This window comes from Megascapheus bottae, chromosome 1, assembly GCF_031878675.1.
Source record: "Megascapheus bottae isolate mThoBot1 chromosome 1, mThoBot2.hap1, whole genome shotgun sequence".
NCBI lineage: Eukaryota > Metazoa > Chordata > Mammalia > Rodentia > Geomyidae > Megascapheus > Megascapheus bottae.
In genome coordinates, this window is record NC_143509.1 from 25,354,983 (window position 1) to 25,377,783 (window position 22,801).

Below are 22,801 nucleotides of genomic sequence, written 5' to 3' on the forward strand. Positions count from 1 at the left end.
GAGGACGGGATCACCACGAAACCAAGGCCACAGTGACATAGAAAGCTCAGCTTCTACTTTCCAGGACACAAACCAGCACTTGTGTGGGAGCATTTTTGTCATTTTCTCCTTAGCCTGATAGCATTCTGGTTCTTTCCATGAGACTGTAGTTCCCCCAGAAATCCATCCAGTCTCAGCACCCACTCTGTACCCAGGCACTTTGATTGGCTTCAGTGCAGACCAAGAAAACCACAAGGGAAGCTGCCTGACATCCTGCCTTCACAGCCATTGTGACGCATATGGCTCCGAGGAGATGGGTCAGGAGTTATTCAGACCTGGGCAACGCTGTTAAAGAGGAAAATCTGAAGGTCTGGCAAAGTCAAGACAAAGCTTGCTATAAAAGATAAATGAGGGCCGGGAGTTTGGCCTAGTGGTTAAAGTGCTTGCCTAGCATGCACAAAGGCCCAGGTTTGATTCCTTGGTACCACATACATAGAAAAAAGCCAGAGTGGTGCTGAGGCTCAAGTGTTTGAGCTCTAGCCTTGAGAAAGTCCAAAACAATGCTCAGGCCCTGAGCTCAAGCCCAGGACTGGCAAAAAAAAAAAAAAAAAAAAAGAGAGCCTGCAGTCCTCACAATGGTAGACAGAAGGGAACTTCAAGGATTCCATGCACCCCAGTGGCCTCCTTTTGCCTTCCTGCTCTGTTCTGAGTGTTGCCTGCGGTCCCTAGGTGGGTGATGTTGCAAAAACAACCCTGGGAAGATGGAAGCTCATTGCTTTGATAACAGCAGCCCGATGGAAAGTAGACTGCTGAGCTAAGGGAAAATACAGAGAGAATATTGTTGAAAGCAGGTGAGGCAGAAAATAGAGTCATAGAGGCTGAGAATGGCCAGAAAGAAAGACAAGGGAGAGGAGCAGAAGGAAGACAATAAAGAACACAGGTATGCCCCCTGTGTTCTCGTATTCAATTGTTGGTTCTGTTTACCAAACATAGACAAAATTTGGTTGTTTTTCCTTGTTTATAAAGCATTTAATCCCCCTGTACACAACTTAGTGCTTTTAAAGAAGAGTTCAGATATAAGGCTGTACCAGATTTGCTTTTAAACTCTGTGTTGCCTTTGTTTTTTTTCTTGTATAGATGTGTCAAACTAAGAAATGTACTTCCAGAAGACCCTGTCCTAGGCCTGGCACTAGAGGCACACGCCTGTTATTCCTAGCTACCCAGGAGGCTGAAATCTGAAGATTTAGGTTCAGAGCCAGCACAGGCATAGAAGTGTATGAGATATTTATTCCCAATTAACCACCAAAAAGCCAGAAGGGGAGCTGTACCTCATGATAGATGTAGTGAAAAAGCAAAGCAAGACCATGAGTCCCTGAGTTCTTGTCTAATATGACATGAAGGCTGCTGAAAGGGAATTCAGAGTGGGTTCCTCCTGGTGTATATATGAATTAGCTACATACATGGAAATTCATCTCCAATCTCTGATGAAACTCAAATGAAATAATTTCTTTTGTTAACTGAATACCGCTCTATAAATGCAGTAATAACAAGCTGTAGCTATTTTGTTGACATTCTGGAAGTATCTTGGGTAAACTAAAAAACTCAATTGTGGTGGGAAGGGCTTGAACAGAGGACCTAGAAGCTGTCCCTCAGCTTTTTCACAGAAGGCCAGTGCTTTGCCACTTGAGCCAGTGCTACTTCATGCTTTTTGCTGGTTAATTAGAGCTAGGAGTCTCAAAGAGTTCCTGTCCCAGATGGCTTTGAACCATGGTCCCTAGGTTTCATCCTCCTCAGTAAAATTACAGCTGTGAGCCATGAGCAGAACCTGACTTCCTTTGAGAATATTTGTATAGTTGAACTGAGTTAGAAAAGTAAAGCACAGAAAAGCTGCTGAATCTTGTTTTAGTTGAAACTGGAGCCAGTGTCCCGCTCCTACTCGTGGGCACTGGAACCATGAGGGAAGATACCCAGGTACTGTGCATGTGTGTGGTCCTAGCCCAAGGTCCCCTGACACAGAGCTCTGTGAGCACAGACCCAAATCTTGTGTCTAAGTGAGTGTGCTGTCAGGACATATTCAGATATACTATAAAGGACAGAATGCAGAACGCAGTCATCAATGCATGTGTGTCTCAAAAAAAATAAATAACAAGTAAATCACTTGCCTAAATCTAAGTGGCAATTTAAGAAATCTGACCATTAGGAACAATATATTTTTCTTAATTTTATGAGCTGGAGTCCCAATTTATCTTCCGTAAATTAAATTTGTCAGTGTTCTCAGAAAGTTATTAAAATGATGCGAGCAAGTCCTGGGCATAATAAATTCTTGTTCTATTTGTAGAATTTTTCCTAGGATTTTAGCTGGATAAGGACAGCCTAATTTCAGTTGGAGGATGACATTTCTAAGTGTCTTAGATGAAACCAAGCTCTTGTTCTCAGTGGCCCCTTAGGGATCTGAGTTGAATTTTAGCTTTGGTATTAAGGTAGATTTTGTCAGTCCAGAGTTCAGATGTTTTAGGGCCTGCCTTCTTCCCAGGTGGCAGCTGTCTTTTTCAATGAATTTGATGCCAATTCATGTGCTCTTTAGCATATATATCAAGTTCATTAACTGCCAATGCAGAGGGAGGAAGGGAAGGCTTGTGGCCCATGTGAGATGCAGAAATGAGTTTTAACTTACTTTCTTGTGTGTCAGCTCTCAACATTTTCCTGTGGCCTGGATACTTTGCTTCCTGGACTTTGGGCATTTGAGATAAGGGCCCCTGGTGTCCACATGGTACAGGCCACCTTGCAAGTATGGAGTGGGCTTAACTCTAAAGACCTTGACACCAAAGGCATAACTCTGTTCATGTCTGGTCATAGATTCAAGAGTGGTTCCATCTAGGTCACTAAGTTGTGACTCACTTTCCGTTCATCCACGAAATAGAATAAACTGGACAGTGTTCTCTTCTGTCCTTCCCACTTCTTTCCACTGGAAAGTACCATAGCTTTGTAAATCATCTGTGCAATAAGTCCTTTACAAAATGACATCCCTTGTTAGGGATGGGGGTATGCTATTTTTGGTCTTTATGTTTTATAGCTTTTCTGCGTCTTACACTTAAGAGTGATGACTTTGCTGGATACTAGTGGCTCACACCTTTAATCCTAGCTACTCAGAAGGCCAAGATCTGAGAATTGAAGTTTGAAGCTAGCCAGATGGGACAGTCTCTGAGATTTTTTTTTTTAATCTCTAACCACCAAAAAGCTAGAAGTAGAGCTATGGTTCAAGGGTAGAGTGCCAGCCTTGAGCAGAAAGCTAAGGAAGAGCACCATGGCCCTAAGTTCAAACCCCAGTACTAGTGCATGTGCACACAAACACACACACACACACACATCACATGCAAATATATCTGTTGATATTATAAAGGAAACTGTACTTAGTGCCTAGGAAGTGGTAAGTACAGAGAGCCTCAGGCTGGATGTGAACTTGCCTGGATCACCTGGGCTTGCTCCACTGAAAGCTTTTCTCTCCTCCAAACGGGACCGTGATGCCCATGAACTCACACTTTGGACTTTATATGTAAGTGGCACTCTAAAAGTAGTGCCTCATGATTTTAAGGCTAAGTTGGTTCCTTGCCATTTGACTAAGAGTATTGAAGCCACAATTTTTTTTCTTGGAATTTCTATATGCTAGGCCTTCTAAGATATTTGACCTCTCTGTCAGCTCCTATCTTGCTGAGGAAACAAATTCTCATTTAACAGCGAGCCTACAGTATAAGGGATTGGTGAAAAAAACAAAAATGAGATTAGATTGGCCTTGCTGTGATTAAATCTGTTATTTTTAACAGATCCAGCAGAGAAAATCTGAATGGCTTTGGTTCCCATGTTATCCAAGAAAATTATATGCCCATAAGGCTGACTTAACCTAATCCACACACCAGAGGACCAGGCCGAGCCAGGCGTGCTGAGATGACAGCGCTGTAAATGCATCTGAAGATTCATTTGTCTGTGTTACTGAGATACAAAGTGTGTCACACTCACAGAACTTGTACTGATGCTGATCTTTGCTGGTTAGAGCACCCTGATAATTACGCAAGGTGTTGAAGCTGGAGAGTGTAAATTCCAGGAATGCATTTATGGTTAATGTGTTTGTCTAGGTTAGTCAGACAACCCTGTGGTTTGTTATTGTTTTTGCTTGTTGTTGTTTTAAGTTGCCTGCAGCAAATTTGGTCTGGGGGAGGAAGCCTAGGGGAGGAAAAGTGCCACTTGCTCCCCTGTGCTCATACTTGTGACTGTCCCCATGGCCAGCAGACTGGAGATGCTGTGATCATTGCAGGATGGCCCTCTGCCAGCTGTTATAGATGGACAGAAAACACCTGCATCATATAGTTCTCATAAGGTCCAAAAGGTTACACATGAAGCAGCTAGGAGCATGTATGTGAGCATAAAGCGAGGACCTGGATTTTGCAAGGTGTGTCCTCTCTAAGCAGAACCCAGCTTATATTTCCCAGAACATGTTGTTCAATTAAGTGAAATGAATATAAGTTATCAGATCAGGACCCAGGCTGGAGATGAGTTGCTTTAATTCAACATGTCCTTCATGAGTTCAGCCTTGATCATCCTCCCCATCTCTCCCAGCCCCCCACCCCGAGCCCCTCGATTTTCTTGTTGTATTTTCACATCTGTACATGGAATATGATAACTGTTCTTTTGCCCACCCTTCCCTTCTCCATTTGTGTCTCCCTCCCCTTGGCCTCAACCCCCTGCCCTCACCCCTTCAACACATGTTCCAGCTTCCTCCTCATTACACTGTCAGTTCGTTGTTCAAAGCAGTTACACCATTGGAATCCTCCCCTACAGACACCATACTTCCATGCATGTGACTCTGTATATGTTTACATATACATTCATAATTTAGATGTCACTTCCTCAGAGGAGAGAATACATGCGCTGGACCTAGTCTGCTTGATCACTCTGGCCAATAAAGGGCATTTCTGTGTGACCTCCAGTTCCCCAAAGACAATATGATGTCTGTCACAGATGTCAGGTTGTTGTTGCTGTCACCGACCTGCTGCTGAAATTCCCCTTGGATTTGAACCATATTCCTTGACTTCATTTGCTTTTGTTTCCCCCACTACACAGGCAGATAATGATCCCCGGCCTTCCTTAATGGGAACATAGTTGAGAAATATTTTTATTTTCTCAGAAAAGAAGCATAAAGATTCAGCATACAAAATGAAGAGTATGATTACCTTAGTCCATTGCAGGCTGAAATGTCTAGGCACAGGCAGCTCTGAGGATGAGCTATTTGAAATCTTAATTGGACCAGAAATAAAATCTGGACGATAGTTTTTACCTCTCATTTAAGTAAAACAAATGGAATGGAAATGAATAGCATCTTCCTTAAACAGAAGCAGCCTGAAACAGAAATGTGGATTTGAATGCAACAGAAGAATGGGAGAGTCTCAGGGTTTTCTTTTTTTTTCATATATTTTTTATTGTAATTGTAATTGATAGAAGGGTTACATTATATTCACCAGATAGAAGGTGCATTACTTCACACACATTGATACCCTTTCTCATGTCTTGGTCCCCATTTCCCTCCCCCACCCCCACCACTCATCTTGTTTCCCCTCTTCCCTATCCGATTTCAAATAACCAAACACACACACACACACACACACACACATATATAATATATCAGATAACAAGGTGAAAAACTGTAACAACATGAGATAACCAAGGGATGGCAAAAGAGATGAGAGATAACATAGTACATTAAAGACAATAATCACTCATTATATGGCTTTTGTTTCTATATCATGAAGGTCCTTTTATTTAGCATCATACTATATGGCCTTATGTATCTAGGTTTTGTTCTGTTGTAAATCTCTGCTAGGAGGGCCCAAGGTTTCTACTGGTTATGACAAATGAGGGAAACCATTGAGCCTATGTTCCTTTGAGTCTGGCTTACTTCACTTAATATGATTTTTTCTAAGTCTTTCCATTTCCTTACAAATGGAGAGATGTCATTCTTTCTGACAGCAGCATAGTATTCCATTGTGTATAAATACCACATCTTGTTGATCCACTCATCAACTGAGGGGCATCTGGGTTGGTTCCATATTTTTGCTATGGTAATAGTACTACAATAAACATCGTCGTGCTAGTGGATTTAGTATGTCCTTGTTTCTGGACAATTAGGTAAATGCCGAGTAGTGGAATTGCTGTGTCATAGGGGAGCTCTGTGTTTAGTCTTTTAAGGAACTGCCATACTGCTTTCCATAGTAGTTGAACAAGTTTCCACTCTCGGGGTTTTCTCTTTAACTGTAAATTAGTATCTCTTTTAATATAGCAGTGTCTAAGCTGGATGCAGATAGCTCACACCTATAATCCCAGCTACTCAGGAGGCTGAGATCTGAAGATCTGGGATTGAAGCCAGTCCGGCCAAGAAAACCTTCAAAAAGCCAGAAGTGGAGCTGTGGCTCAATGGATAGAACACTGATTGTACTAGCCCTTGAGCAAAAAAGCTAAGGGGTAGCAGCCAGGCTCTGAGTTCAAGCCCTAGTTACTAGCACATCCATAGGTAGGAAGGAAGGAAGGAAAGGAAGAAAGATCCTCAGTGTCTACAGTACAATTTATACAACCAAAAATACAAGGGAAATGTTTATTCCCCTTTTCCTTGTAAAGAATTTCTCCCATCAGCAGCAGCAGTGGAATTTTATTTCATAGAAATGAGCATAGAAATTCAACCCATTAACCAAAGCTATTCACAAGTCAAAAGGCACAAAGCACAGTCCCACAGGCTCTGAGGGTAAGTGTGAACCCCTGTTGTTGTCAGTCCCTGTTTGGAAAGACCCCTGTTCTTTTAGTGACCATTTGTCATTAAAGCAGGCATCAGCATCAGCATGTGGTTAGGGGATGCACACTGCTTGCCCCAGGTGTTGCCACACCTTGCCATCTGTTTATGCATAGAAATGGAGGACTCTGTGTTCCTGGCAGAGGGTCTGGAAAGTGTCTACTCACCAGTCCTGCTTTCCAACAAATACCACTTGAATATCAAAGGAGCTTTTCTCCCCTCCTGCCCTCCATTCCTGTCTTCCCCACCCCCCTGATTTCATTTCTGCTTCTCCCTGCCCCCGTGGACCCCAGAAATGAGGGAAAAGGAGGTGAAAGAAGATGGCATTGTCATTGTTAATGAACATAATTGTACCGGGTTGGGGAACAGCTGTGCATTTGTGGTGTTGTGAAATATGTTTTGATAGAGGTCATTTGTAGCCTCTGTGGACTGCAGGCCATTTCGGGTCATCAGGTTAGAGCGCTTTAGCCTTAACATTAAAGGGCTGTGGCTAGACTGCGGTGGGCATGAGAATGGTAAGAAGGCAGCAAAACTGTAAGCCCAAATCCCTGGACCAGGGAGTCATCTTCCCATTTAAGATAAATTGAAGAAACAGGTCATCAGGCACTCTTAGTTGTTTCTTTCAAACCAGAACGTGTGAGAAAACCTCTTAAAACACATTCTTTCTATGAGGTAGGATCACATTTGGGGGCCTGGGCTTTGATCCTCTGGTATGGGCTTCCACATACCTGCTGCTGTTAATAACAGATACATGCAGCTGCATCTTGCCCCATAGCCAGGTGACAGGCATGTGCCGTTGTGTCCAGTCATGGGTTGACATGGAGTCTCATGACCGTTTTATGCCCCGGCTAGACTCAGACCAAATCCCCTCACCTCCCCTCCCCATCTTCATGTCCCAAGTAGCTAGGTTTACAGACTTGAGCTAATAGCTTGTATTCTTTATTGGCTAGTAGTCTGTATTCTAGAGTAGTCTTGGGTTCATAGCAACGTTAAGAGGAAGGTAGACTTGTGTGCCATCTCTCCTGTCCCTCTACCATGCACAGCCCAGTTTACCAACATCTCTGCAGAGTGGTACATGCTGCAGTTGACAAACCCACACAAAACTATTGTTACCAGCCAAAGCCACAGTTTCAACTCATAGGTTTCAACTCTTGGTGTTGGCACATCCTATGGCATTGCTCATACATTTGTCTCAAATGTATGATCAGAGAGTCGTTTCATTACATAAGCCCAGAATAGTATCAAGCTTTAAATCATTGGTAAATCTCCTACAGTGAAATCCATGTATGCTTATTACCATCAAGAAAACACTACAGTTAATGTGTTATTGATATTAATAATGGTAACATTTGTTAATACAGAGGGAAACCAAGTTGGGGGTGGAGCTATCAAGAGTTCTTGTAGACTGTAACCTGAGGTTGCTCCCGTAACCTTCTGCTGTTTCTGCTTGCTGAGTTAAAATGCTTATGCTGGACGAGGTGATGTATGTCTAAGCCAGTGCTCAGGAAGTTGAGGCAGAAAGCTCAAGATTCCAGCATAACCTTGGGAACATAGCAAGACCCTGTTCTAAAAAGAAGGAAAGAGCTTCAGCACAGGAAGCAGGTGGGGGCAGCTCCCATCTCTGTACTTTGAATGGGTAGGAGATGATCATGGCTAATGAGCTTGGCATGAGGCCCTCATCCTTGAGACTTCTTCAGGAATGGTGTGTTGGGATATTTGGTATGATTTATCACACAAAACTTCTGGCTTATTTATTAATACATTTTAAATTAAGTCAGTTTTAGGAAAAATATAAAAAGAAGAAAATGGTGTTGGTCTTTGTAAAGGCAGTGTTTGATGAATATTTTTAATCTCTCCAAAAGTGGCTCTAGCCACAGGGTGTTGACCTAGCAAGTGTTCAACCATGTGCCTGGCCATAAGTCATTGATTCTGACAGGGAAAAAAAAGTCTCTTCTGCCTCCTGGAATGATAGAAAATAATTCTAGAATGAGGGTGAGAATGTGGTTATATCTATGTGTGCGTATTGACTTATGTGCTAATGTTTTGCTTGATCTTTGCTACTTGGTATTTGAGAGGCAAAAACAGAAGTAAGTGTGTGTGTGTGTGTGTGTGTGTGTGTGTTACATGAAGGCTGCCAGAAACACAGTGCTGATACCAGTACTTGAATTCAAGGCCTGACTACTGTTGCTTAATTTTTTGGTTCAAGGTTGGCATTCTACCACTTGTGCCACAGTTCCACTTCCAGCTTTTTGGTGGTTAATTGGAGATGAGTGTCACAGACTTTTCTCCCTGAGCTGGCTTTGAATGATGATCTTTAGATCTCAGCCTCCTGAGTAGCTAGGATGAGAAGCATGAGCCACCAGCACCCAGCTGCAATGCCATTTTAATTGATTGATTAAACATGGTGGCCCAAGAAGTTGAACAAAGCAGCTAATGTAGAAACAGCAAGTTTCGGTGGTTTGGGAAATGGTATATATGCTCTCTGGTCAGTGTCAATCATACTGAAGAATCCGAGGACTCTCTGTGCCTTGTGAATTTCTTTATGATCATGAGTGCCACCTCCAATATACATAATTGAACATGGGCACAAAGTCAGACACATTGAACCTATTTCCAAAAGAAAATACTTCCTTGGGAGTGAAAAGCCAGAAAACAGAACTCTTGCTAATCATCTCCAAACTCTTTCAGCTGAGCTTTATGACAGGGTTGTAATGCACTTGTAGGTTTTGCTTCTTCAAACCATGACTTCTATTTGGGATTATAATTAAGGGTAATTACTCTCTTTAGAGAGTCTGGCCCAGGTGAAGCTGAGTTAATAAATAGCAGTTTGCCTCAGGCATTAGCCAGGATGTCTTCATTAAGGAGATGATATGTCAGGAGCGTTAAGCAGGTTGCCATGGTATTTATGGGTTTCAACCCGGACTCTGGCTTTCTTTGAGATGGAAAAGTAAAAGGCACTTCCTTTCACCACAGAGTGAACAGAACACTAAATAGTAAGATAACAAGGCCTCAGGAAGTCCACGGCACAGGCTGATGGCTATTTAGACTTTCTACATTAAGCATTGACTTGAACACACTTCAGATAATAAAGATGAGCCTCTGGCCTGTCGCTAACATCCTACTCAGGAGGCTGAGATCAGAGTCAGACTCTCCTGCTTCCCCCCACACCACTTGAACCACAGTTCCACTCTCAAGTTAGACGTGTTTGAATGTAACTCTGAGGCTGACTGGCTCCCAGTAGAAGCTCAGCGCCAGCAGGTTGTGCTCAGGGGCAAGGGAAGGAAATAAGATAATGTGGTTGGGTTACATCACGTGGTTTACAGGGTACAGGCACCAGTGGGGTCACTTCCTATAGCTCTGTATATCTCTGACTCAGTGGGTCACACCCGTAATCCTAGCTACTCAGAAGGCAGAGCCCCCAATACCAGAAAGAAAAAAAAATAGACCCTGTAACTCAGGGAAAGTAACATTCTTTCTAGAATCTTAGTTAGCTTTTTGAGAAATTAGCCTAAGTATATTGTATGTAGTTCTAGGTATTCCATTGTCATTGGAAAAGGGTTAAGTTTTCAAGACTCTGGGGTAAGGAGAAGGATACCTAAAATACAAATCATTTTTTAATTGTATTTTATTGTTGGAGTAACATGTGGAGTTACAGTTATACTTGTCAGATAGTGGGTACATTACTTCTTGAATATTGATACTCCTTCTTGTGTTTTTCTCCCAGTTTCCCTCCCCCATCTTGTTTTTTCCCTTCCCTTTTTCAAATAAACATATTCAATATACTAGGTAACAAAGTCAGGTAACAGTAACAACATGAGATAAACCATAAAGGGAAAAAAAGAGAAAAGAAATAACTTCACATAGTACATAAACAACAACAATCATAAAGATGAACCTCTTGTTTCCATATCCTGGAGGTCATTTTGCTTATCCTCATCCTATATGGCATATATGTACGAAGCATTATTTTTACCTCATTATGTTTGTTTCATTAAAAAAATCCAGCCTAAAAGCTTCAGCCCACCTAGACCATTTTTTTTTCATTTTAAGGAATCTGACAGACAATTCTGAACACCATAATATTTTTCTTCTACATACTTTTCTCAAAAATACATAACTTTTGGCTGGGCACAGTAGCCAAAATCCTAGCTACTCAGGAGGCTGAGATCTGAAGATCGTGGTTCAAAGCCAGCCTGGGCAGTAAAGTCCATGAAACTCATCTCCTATTAACCATCAGAAAACCATAAGTGGCAGTAGCCTTGAGCTGAAGAGTTCAGAGACAGAGCGTAGGCCCAGAGTTCAAGCCCTACGACCAACCAAAAAAAAAAAATATATATATATATATTTATCTTTTAATATTTTTTTATTTAGGAAGGAGCTGTGTAAAGCCTATCAAGTGTGGAGGGGAGTGAGAGTGTGTGTGTGTGTGTTTCCTCACAATAAAAGTATTTTTTTTAATTCTATAGTTTACTAGTAAATAAAAAGATGAGCTAGATGCAGCTGGCTCACCTCTGTAATCCTAGCTGCTTAGGAGACTCCTACCTCCAATTAACCACTAAAGAAGCCAGAAGTGGAGCTGCGTGGCTTAAGTGGTAGAACACTAGCACTGAGTGAAAAGGCCAAGCAAAAGTAGAAGGCCTTGAGTTCAGGCCCCAGTATTTATTTGCACATACACACAGAAAACAATCAAACATGAATGACGTATTTCTAGAATCTGGACTATAAACAAAGGAACCTCATTCCAATCTCTGTATGTACTTAGATTTATGTTTCTTTTTGTAAATACTCATTAGTCATTAAACTTCACCATTCCTGAGCAACTGATTGATTCAGACTGTGAAAAGAATTTATCAGGTTGGCCTCTACTAGCTTGTATCATAATCCCTCAACACTAAAATTTCAGTGACTAATGGCTTCTCTTCCTCCTACAGGTTTATTTCCATCTACAGAGGACCCAGCCATACCTACAAGGTCCAGAGACTGGCTGAATTCACCTGTTACTCCTTCCGAATCCAGGCAGCCAGTGAGGCTGGGGAGGGGCCCTTCTCAGAAACCTATACCTTCAGCACAACCAAAAGTGTCCCCCCTACTCTCAAAGGTCAGTCACCAGCCTGTGGGTTCTGTCATTCTGTCCTCCGAAAGTAAAGACAAGCTTGGTCCTAGAGTAAGCAGTACCATTCTTACCTTAAATATGTGCCAGAGTTTTATCAGATCAAAAGGACATCCTAAAACGGAGATAGGGCGTGGGTTGTGTGGTAAGTTAAGAAGTTAAAGGAGAGGATTTAGAGAAGCTGTCTGTTCTCTGCTACGTGTGAGCATTATAAATAGCCCGGTTGTGAGCACTCTCATCATTACAGGGAGCAGACTAGGAAAAAGCATTTATCCGATAGTCACCAGCAGCTCACACACCTGTAATCCTAGCTACTCAAGAGGCTGAGATTTGAAAGCCAAGGTCTAAAGCCAGTCAAGCAGAAAAATCTGTGAGACTCTTGCCTCTAACCACAGGAAGCCAGAAGTGGGGATATGGCTCAAGTGGTAGAGGACTAGCCTTAAGCAATAAAGCCAAGCAAGAGCACTGAGTTCAAGCTCCAGTGCTGGGGGAAGAATTAACTGATTAAAGAGAAGTCTTGTTCCATTCTGTCCTGCAGTAACTCTGTGCCTAAAGCATACCCAGATGAGTTACGAGAGGCTAAGCAAACCCCTCTCCTATCAGGATGAACCCAGGCACGCAAGCACTCTTTCTAGATTCTTGCTAATAGAGCCTAGAATATTGACTGTTAAATTTGAAGCTTAGATGTGTGGATTTCTATTCCAGCACCTCGAGTAACACAGTTAGAAGGCAATTCCTGTGAAATCTTTTGGGAGACGGTACCATCAATGAAGGGTGACCCTGTCAGCTACGTTCTACAAGTATTGGTTGGAAGAGAATCAGAGTACAAACAGGTAAGAATCGATGTGCATGGTACAAGTGTGCGTCTCTGAGTCAGGCTAACTTGGAAAATGATTGTGTAATAATTTGGCCTAGTCGTTGTATTTTACAAACCTTTTATTCCTGCCACTCATGCTTGCGATCCTAGTCAGGCAGCTGAGATACAAGGTTCTTGATTCAGAACCAGCCTGAGCAGACAAATCTATGAGACTCTTGTCATCAGTTCACCACTGGAAAAATAAACAAACAGGAAATGGAGGTGTGGCTTACGTGGCTGAGTGGCATCTTTGAATGAAAAAGCAAGCTTTTCAGATCAAGCCCCAGTACTTTCTCTTCCTCCCCCTCTCCCCCTCCTCTTCTTTCCTTCTCCCACCCTCCCTCTTCCCTTCCATCTCCCTCCTTCCCTCCTCACCCCCACCTCTTCCTCTCTCCCTTGTACCATGCTTTCCATGAGTTCTTGGAAATAGGTTCTGCTTCTCAGAGCCCGGTAACTGCTATTTCATAGCAGAAAAAAAAAATGGTTATTTGTGGAATATTGTAACTTGTCAGCCTTGCCCAAAGGAAGGCAAGTCTATTCGTTATTTGAATGTAGATTTTTACTGGTAGATTTCTGTTCTGAATCTGCTGTTGGCTGTATATTTAGCCCAGGCATCTATGAGTTCTAATGGAACAGTGTACAATCATCTATATGTCCAGAAAATTTCTCTTATCATAAACAGCCATAAAGAACTATTTCCCGTGAAAACATGGGACAGCCTCAGTAGATGGACACAGCGGATGGATATGTCCATCTACCAAGAAATGTATAAGTAGCAGCATCCAGGACAAGTCCCATTACCCCAGGAACAATGTGTCCCAGGTTCTGGGGAAGATTTTTTTCTTCTGCTTCTGCCTGTTCCATAAACAGCTTTCATTTACACAACATGTTTTCTTCTGTGTTTCCTTTTCTTGTTTGGGATGTAAGATAGGGAATAGGGCAATTTGTATTATATGAGCAGAGCAATGGCTAATTTAATTATAGTCCAGGGATAATAGGCACTAGGCTTTGAATTCACAGAGGCAAAGCAATAGCAAATGGGAGATAACGAGGCATTGTAAGGAGCTGCAGGCTCTTCTGGGGTACCCAGTGGGCTTCGGTTATAGCACTCCTCAGGCAAAGAATCCTTTAGCATGTAAGCTGTGTGATTCATATTATTTCGCTAAGGCTGGCTACTAGCGAAAGAGGCAGTTTCAAAGTAAAAGGGTTGTATTTATATCTGCCGTGGTGATCAGAGTTCATCGTGGAGATCACTGTTAAGAACTTCAGTGAAAGACAATTTCCTGGCACAGAAGTGTGTCCTTCGTCCCGAGCTTGTTTTTATGGGCACTGAAGGATGAGGGTTGTGGGCTTTTCAGATGATTGCTAGAAGCATCGACTTATATTTGTGCTACCTGATTAGCTTTCAGCTATTCTGCTACAGTGATGCAGGGAAATAACAGCAGACTTGTTTGTGACAGTTCTGAGGCTTGAACTCAGGGCCTAGGCGCTATCCCTTTGCTTTTCCATTTGAGTCTGGTTACCCTACCACTTGAGTCACAGCTCCATTCCTGGTTTTTCACTGGCTAACTGGGGATTTAAGAGTCTCATGGTCTTTTCTTCCCAGGCTGATCCTCAGACCTCAGCTTCCTGAGTAACTAGTATTGCAGGTGTAAGCCACCAACTCCTGGCTCCGCAGGCTTTAATCATTAATCTATTAAAGGATACATGCTTACCTAAATTTTATTCTGAAATAAAATGCACATAATATTCATTATGGCTTTTCTGTTACTCAGTGAACATTCCAAACACAATGTCCTGTTGTGGTATTTTTTATTTTTTTCCAGGAAGTTTAATTTTCTTTTTGAACAGTAAGACTGTAAAAGCATTATTGAAAAGGATGATGAGGGCAGACATGCCACTGCTCTTTGGCACAAGGTAGAATATAGAGTTTAATCCGTGCGTAGAAAGAAAAACAAAATTCCATATATTCATATCTCTGTTTCAACAGCTATAATTTTTACAGAAATTGTTGAACATGGGCATTTGGAGGTGAGAACATAAACAATGAGGCCTCAGGTGTGCTGTTTAAGGCTTCTCTTGGTATCTAGAGCTCTACCTTTAATTTGGTGCTGTCTCTCATAAGTCAGTGTCAATTTTGGAATATAGTTTTTGTAGTAACCTGTCAGGATTAGCCATCGAATTCTGCTTTTGTTTTTTTGTAAAAGTACTTAAACTGCTTGACCACCTGCGGGTGTTATTCCCTGGTGAGCAGGCCCAGGACCACCTGTGTGTGGTGCTCTCCTTTACAAGGTCAGCCCGCGGGAGGTCAGGGCTGCTCTCCATCAGCCCAAAGGTGGGGAGTAGCCACTGCGCTGCTATTAAACTGACTCCTAGCTCTGTTCACTGAGCACTGATGACTATTATTGGGAGGGGGTTCGGGAACCCCAAAATGACTGTTTTAATACAGTAATCGAACTCATAAGTGCTATCATAAGGAAAGATCTATCCAAGCTGTTTTATTCATTTACTTATTTACTCATTTGGTTATGCCAGTACTGGAACTTGAACTCAGGGCCTGGGCACTATCTCTTACGTAAGTCATGACTGTTTTAGAGAGTTGCATTTAAAGTAAAAATCAAAATAACAGTCTGTAAAAGCCATGATTTGTTTTTAGTAAATTCTAGTGTTCGTAGTTTAGAATTCTCTTAAGTATCTGATGAAGGCCACGACCTTTGTTATCAGAAAATTCCCCATATGTGCGCCACTTAAAACTTCACATGAAATAAATTTCTCTTCAGTTTCCCTGGCTCAGATTTGGACCCCTGGCTTACTGGAGCACTAGGTGCTTTCCTGACATAGGCAGTACTGAGTGCTAGTAGGAAAGGCAGCTTGGTAGTTGAGGACTCTGGCCCCACAGCTCAGGATCATGGCCTGCTGGTCAGACTCCCACCCCATAGAGGCCTGCGGTCCACGCTGCCTCCCATCCTATGTGATTTGGAGGAATTCATTCACCTTGCTGGAAAGCAGAGATGATAAGCCTGTTGTTCCCACAGCCATGGGAGGATAAGGTGAATTTCCCACTCCCTTCCCAGTCTTGGTAAAGAGGTACAGCCTGGTGTATACTGGCTTTCCCAAAAAGCTGCTCTTGAAAGGATTTCAACTACATAGCATGTTGTCCTGAAGTAAGCCTAATGGAGTGGTCATCTCAGTTTATTTGCATTTTACTTTCCTTTATTCTTGGCATTTGGAATAAACTATCAATTACTTTCAAACATATTGCTCCTCAAATCAAGAACAGCAGTTGTCTGGCTGGGACTCTGGCCTAGTGGTAGAGTGCTTGCCTAGCATGCACAAAGACCCAAGTTTGATTCCTTGGTACCATATACACAGAAAAGGCCAGAAACGGTGCTGTGGCTCAAGTGGTAGAGCTCTAGCCTTGAGAAAGCCCAAGGGACTAGCTCATAAGAGGAAGGTGGTATATATACTTTCACATGGTGATCGGTGGCTTCAATAAAGAAAACCTGGAGCTTTGCCTGTGAAATTGAGTTGACAGAGGAGAAGCCCATGATGATCCTTCTGTCAGAATGAAGGAAAATGTGGAGACATGAGGCTGGCCAGCTGCCCGGCCTCAGGCTGAGTCTCCTGGTGGAGGCTCAGCCATGGAGGCAGGCCTCCCATGCCTTGGTTTGCAGAGACAGCAGCTCCATGTAGAAGGGAAGACCCTGTGGCCCTCAGGCTCTCCTCCCCCAGGCTTTTGTGAGTCCTGTGTGGCAGGCCCCGGTGATCCTAGCTCCCTTCCTGCCAGGGAGCCTGCAGGAAGCCCAAACTATAGTGTAATATCTCAGCCATTTTGGGAGACCCTCGAACCCCCCAGCAATAGAGTCACCAGAACTCAGTGAATGGAGGTAGGAGTTAGTTGAGTAGCAGTGCCACAGCTACTGTCCACCTTCGGGCTGATAGAGAGCAGCGCTGACCTTCTGTGGGGCTGAGCTTTTAAAAGTAAACAGTACACGCAGGTGGTGGTCACCTTATGACGTCACCTTACGGTGCCCACAGTCAATAACCACAGGGATGAAACCACACGCAGGTGGTCGAGCCGGTTAAGCATTTGTACAAAACAAAAACAATTTGGCAGCCAAGCCTGCCAGGTTATTGCAGTAGCCCTGTCATTCTCCAGTCCTACTGACACCCTCTCGCCTTGCCCTAGCAGTGAGGGGCACTGACACCTTTGCTTCCTGGAGTCAGTTTTCATCCCCTAAAACATGGCCACTTTGGTGCACAGGTGTTGGGGAGGTGTTGAATTGCTTGTTGATGATTTGAAGTTCTTCCCAGTATCTGGGACTTAAAATCTTTCAATATTGTGATTGTTCTAAATAACCACAAGTTTAAAATGAAGAGCAGAGGCTGCAAGTATAATAATGCAGGGTGGCTTATTTCATTTAGTTATATAAACTGATTTGAAGCCAGCTTGGACAGGAACATCTGTGAAACTCTTACCTAAGAAAAACAGCAAAAAAAAAAAAAAAAAAAAGCCAGAAATGGAGCTGTGGCTCAAGTGGTAGGAGAGTGCCAGCCTTGAGTGAAAAAGCTCAAGAACAGCAGCCAGGCTGTGAGTTCAGGCACCAAAATAAGAAAAAGAAAAATAATAATAGTAACGGTAATTTGATTCTTCTATAAGCATTTTTTTTAACAGGATGGACATTTTATTGTGTTTTAAGGCCCATTCTCCTTACTGTCTTTGAGCCTGAAACTCCTTCAAGTGTTTCTCGACTTTAAATTGCTACAAATGAAGATATTTCATACAGGCTCTTTTGCTGGTTGTCTGGTTGGTTTTCTGGCAGTACTGGAGCCGCTTGAATTCAGGGCCTAGTGCTTATCAGCTACTTTCTACCACTGAGCCATGACTCCTGCATGGCGACTCCCTTTGGCTTTAGTTATTTAGTTATTAGCCCTTACATTTATACCCTGCCTGATCTGGCCCACAGTCTCATTTGTACTTCCTGCCTATTTTGAAAGACGGGTACACACTGCCACACACAGCTTTTATTGGTTGAGATGGGGTAATGGGAACTTTTGGTCCAAGCTGGCCTCAAACCACCTCCTTACAGTTACGCACCACATGGTTTTGAGGGCCTTGTGTGCCCATGACTAGACTTCACCCACTCCTGTGTGGAGCACTTAGGGTTGAGAAGTTCCATGGGATCATAATAGGAAGTCTCCACTGCAGACTCTCTGGCTTCAGTTTTTTGGCATTCATGTCTACTTCTGGGCCACCTTTTCTATATAGATGTAGCCATTGGGGTAGGGGCATGGCTCAGTTGGTTAGAGCACCAGCCAGTGAGCCAAAGTATCAGGTACCGAGTTCCATTCACGTCATGGAAAAAAAAAATATATATATATATAATGTAGCCATTTGAGTTCTAGAACTTGTAGCAATCACTTCAGTAGAGTATCTTCCTATCCACTTTCCAGAAGTTTGTAAAACTTCCATGGGAATCGGTTATCCATGGTAAGGTCATCCTTGGCAGAAATGCAGAGAATACATCATAGAGGTATGGCCTCTGCCTGTGGAGGCAAAGGTGGTGAACCCCCATAGTGTCAGGAGGAAAAGGCAGAGCTGGCCCTGTAGGAAGCTGGACCTAGGCTGGGGGTGTGGGTATCGGAATGACAGGTCTTTAACAGAGACTCCAGGACGGGAGTGGGAGTGGTGCATGTTGGGCAAGGCAGTCAGAGGCGGTGAAATGAGCCATGTCCATTGTCACTTGGTGGTGAGGTGGTGGTGGGCATGTCGCTGCCTGCAGGATGGAAGCGGGCTGAGGAACGTCGTCATGAGTTACGAGTGGGGTCTCACAGAGAGCCTTTTGTTAGAATTGCCAAAATTATTCAATTACAGTGTTAAAAACATTAAGTACAATACATTTAATTAGGTTGATTTAGCTCCAGCATATTCATTCCACAAAACTTGGTATGTGAAAGGGGTCGGGAGGTGGGCGTGAGTGTGAATGTGTGTGTGCCGGCTCTGGGACTTGAACTCGAGTCCTGGGTGCTGTCCATTAGCTTTTACCTCAAGGTTGGCACTCTGCAGCTTGAGCCACAGGTCCACTTCTGACATTTGCTGGTTAATTGCAGATAAGAGTCTCATGGACTTGAATGCAGGGGCCTTGCGTTAGTCCTCAGTCCTCACATCTCAGCCTCCCGTGTAGCTAGGATTATAGACATGAGCTTCCAGGGCCTGGCTTGGACAAGAACCCTTTTCATACCATTTTTGCTGTGATGGATTGAACTTAAACTCATCCCCAAGGCTCTGCCGATTACATGGAGACTGAATTGCTTTAAGTTCATTGAGCAAGGTGTCCTTGTTCTTAAAGGTATACAAGGGAGAAGAAGCCACATTCCAGATCTCAGGCCTGCAGAGCAACACGGAGTACAGGTTCCGCGTGTGTGCCTGCCGCCGCTGCCTGGACACTGCGCAGGAGCTCAGCGGAGCCTTCAGCCCCTCCACCGCTTTCGCCCTTCAACGAAGTGAGGTCCTGCTCACCGGGGACGTGGCGAGCTTGGGTCACCCCAAAATGAAGAGCATGATGCCTACTGATGAACAGTTCGCCGCGCTCATTGTGCTTGGCTTTGCAACTCTGTCGATTTTATTTGCCTTTATATTACAGTACTTCTTAATGAAGTAAACAACCTGTATGAATTTACTTAGTGCTACACAGTTTAATACACACATTTATTCAGATACTCCCCCTCCCCCCTTTTTAAAGTCTTTTGTTCTTGGACTTATATACGTCTCTTGTTTTACAGATTTAGCTAGGAATAAAAAATGTCAGTGTCTTGGTGCACCTTTTTGAAATGCAAAACGAGGAAGAGGTTAAACTGGATTTTTTTTTCTTTTTTAATTAAAAAAAAAAAAAAGGAGAAGAAAAGGAAGAAAAGCAAACCAGATACCAAACGCTAACTTTCTTATGTTTTTTTGAGTTTTCAAATTTGCTTTGAAAATTTTGTTTTTCACTGATGTCTTTTGCAAGACTTTGATTTTTTTTTCTTTAAATGTTACAAGTTAGTAATTTATAGTCACCTGTCACTTATTTGTCTTGACCGTCTATGTCTGTAAACAGAATCACAGCGTGCGTGCTTAGAAGGGCTGGGTTGTCAGCACTGCCAGAGTTAATCACACAGCAACACATGCATACCTGTTCACTCACACACAGCTGCCCCAACCATCATTGCCACTCAGTTATTTAACTGTGTTTAGGTCATTTAATTCAAAATGTTTATTTTAATCAAATGTTTTAGTAATCTGTAGTTCTCCTGATTTAACACTCTACGAGTTGCCTATATTAAAAAAAAAAAGTCAAGTAATCAAAATGCACCAATAAATTACGGCGCATTGTGTAGATTTGATCACCCTGATTCATAGCAGTAACTTTAAGAGGGCATTGTGCAATAGATAGTTGTTTTCTTTATTCAGCTATTTGAAAAGCTGCTTTAACTTGTGTGTTTGTCTTTGTATATAACTACTTTTCTAATGTAATCACTAGAGTTATTATATTCTGTTACGTTTGACCACAACGCTACAATGACAGTTGGTGACGGGTTAGTGCCTCTGCCCATTTGTCTGTGATTTACACTAATTGTGAGCAGTCTTTGTCCTTGTCATCTCATGATTTGGAAAGATGTGCGTTCAGGCTATTCTTCTAGGTATCAATGATGTGATTGAATTTGAATACCTTAATTCAAGAAATGATATAAAAAAACAAAAACAACAACAACAAAACCCAAAGGGGAAATCACCTGAATCTGTAGTTCTTATTCCTGGGGGATCTGGCCAGGAATGGAATTTGATGAGTGTGGAGGGAGGGAATCAGGAAGCCTAGATGCTTTCCCTGGAGCTGTCACTCACTTGCTGTGTGATCTGAATACGTCACTTTTACCTCTCTGTGCCTCAGCTTTTACATGCATGAAAAGAAAAGAAAACGGAGATTCTTACCCTTGTTGAAGTGCTTTTGAGACCCTTAACTGCAGGTGCTATTTGGCGTGCACAGTGTTTCTCTCACTTGTTTATGTTTTTGAGTCATGAGATCATCAGTTTTCACCCAGAGTCATCACATTGTTCATATGAAGTCCATAATGCTTAGTACCTCAGGGACTCTTCAAGAATTGGAGGTGCAAATGTATTCCAGAAGGGTGCAGCAGGCACAGAACACCCCATCCCCACTCCCCAGCTCAAGGGTTTGGTTTGTTTTTTTTTGTTTTTTTTTTGTTTTTGTATATTTTTGCTATTTGGTTTTCTTTTTTGTTGTTGTTTGGGCTTTTAGGGGTTTTTTTGTTTCATTTTGGTTTTGGTTTTTTTGATCATCGCTATTTTGTGCTTGGTCTACGTTTTTGTCTATGATGCAGTAAGTATCCTGAACTAGCTTATAATATTCCCATACCAAAGTCATGGGGGAAACACCATTATTTGTTTTTGGTTTATTTATACTATATTCTGCATACAGTACTTTAAATGCCAATTACAGTGCAATCTTTATTTATTGTAAAAATAAAAAATTTTTTAAAATGTACTTATGTACTAATTCTCCCTTGTAGCATGTTATTTTGTGTGTTTTCTACTTTTGTAATTTTAGGTCAGTCTCATTTCTTGGCAACATCTATACTAGTATTAACCTGACGTTTTCTTATGTTTTTAATGATAAGAGCATTTAGTGCATTGAATGCCAAAAACAAAAAAATCCATTATCAGTGATTGGAAGGTTTACATGTACCCAGAAAACCCATAATCATCTCTTGAAAGAGTGCTACAATCCATGAATTTAATTCTCTGTGCCTATATTGATGTAGAAACTACTAGAACAAATGTTCTGTATTTTGTTCTTAACTGTAATTAGTGTAATTAGCCTGGCAAACAGATAACATCAAGGTAAATAAATTGTTGCCAAAGTTCTGGCCTTTTAAGACCCATCCTCTGTCTAAATGTGTGATTTGACCTGCTCTGACATTGTGTCTGCATTTCAGATTCAACCTGGATGCAGGTGTTTTAGGAGAGATGGGTTGGTTTTTTGTGTTTTTTTATTTTTATTTTTAACCAATGAAAATTCAGTGCAGTCATTTTCGCAGAGGAAGAAACACTTTAGAACTGCTGCTATAAGGAAATTCTCTGAATCAGTTGCATTTTTTAAAGGAAATAATCCTTTAGCTCACAGTTGCTACAGACATTCATTTGATGTTTCTGAGATTTTCATACTGTCTCTTCAATCCACCAGAAAGCTGAAGTATGTAAATCTCCAAGCTGATTGCACTTTATTGTATTGCTTTCTATTATCTAGTGTTCAGTATATTCCTTTCAATCAGAGAATTATCACATTCTATGGCACTGTTTCCTACCTTAATCTGCCTATGTGATATGGATATATGATGCTCTATGTTGTCATTACATGCACATGATAAAGTGTTATAGTAAAACCTTATATTTTTGCCCTTCTGCCATATGCCGTGAGTGAGTTGCTTCCCGATAGATAACTCTGCTCTTTATGTCAAATGCATCCCGACACGAAACTCCAACCAGTCCTGTGGCTCAGACTGCCATCTGACCTCAACAAAAATTGCTTTCTTTTCCTTCAAAAAAAAAACTTTTTAAAAATACATTTTCATATCATCTGCCCTGTTCTTTTCCACTTGAGATGTTGGCATTTCCCAACCTTGTTTGCTTTCACCACAGTAATTCAGTATTCATGTCAAAAATTGAAAAGTGCCCTAATTGAATGTGTTTGAATGTTATCCTTGCACAATTCTTTAAATTGAAAAACAACAAAAAAATGTTTTTACCTCACTGTTGGACATACATTCCAAGCTTTTCAACTCTAGAAGAAAAATAATCATGTTTTCCTGTATTGTAAATTTTAGACTATTTCATATATGTTGTATTAAAACTGCCATATCAATTTTTAATGTATAGATTTTTTGCAAATACTATGCTATATGTAATACCTAATTATCTGTAGTGTATATGTAATATATTTATGCCCAATAAATGTTTTAATTCTTT

General features: G+C 41.9%; 1 protein-coding gene across 1 annotated transcript in view; it reads left to right on the plus strand.

Moving 5' to 3' along the window:
- Positions 1 to 22,801, plus strand: part of Fndc3b (fibronectin type III domain containing 3B) — a 273,184-nt gene extending 250,383 nt beyond the window's left edge. The window contains exons 24-26 of the mRNA XM_090338767.1: positions 11,743 to 11,909; positions 12,627 to 12,754; positions 19,128 to 22,801. Coding sequence (XP_090194893.1) covers positions 11,743 to 11,909; positions 12,627 to 12,754; positions 19,128 to 19,439 — 607 coding nt within the window. The 3' untranslated portion in view covers positions 19,440 to 22,801. The remainder of the gene's footprint in view (positions 1 to 11,742; positions 11,910 to 12,626; positions 12,755 to 19,127) is intronic.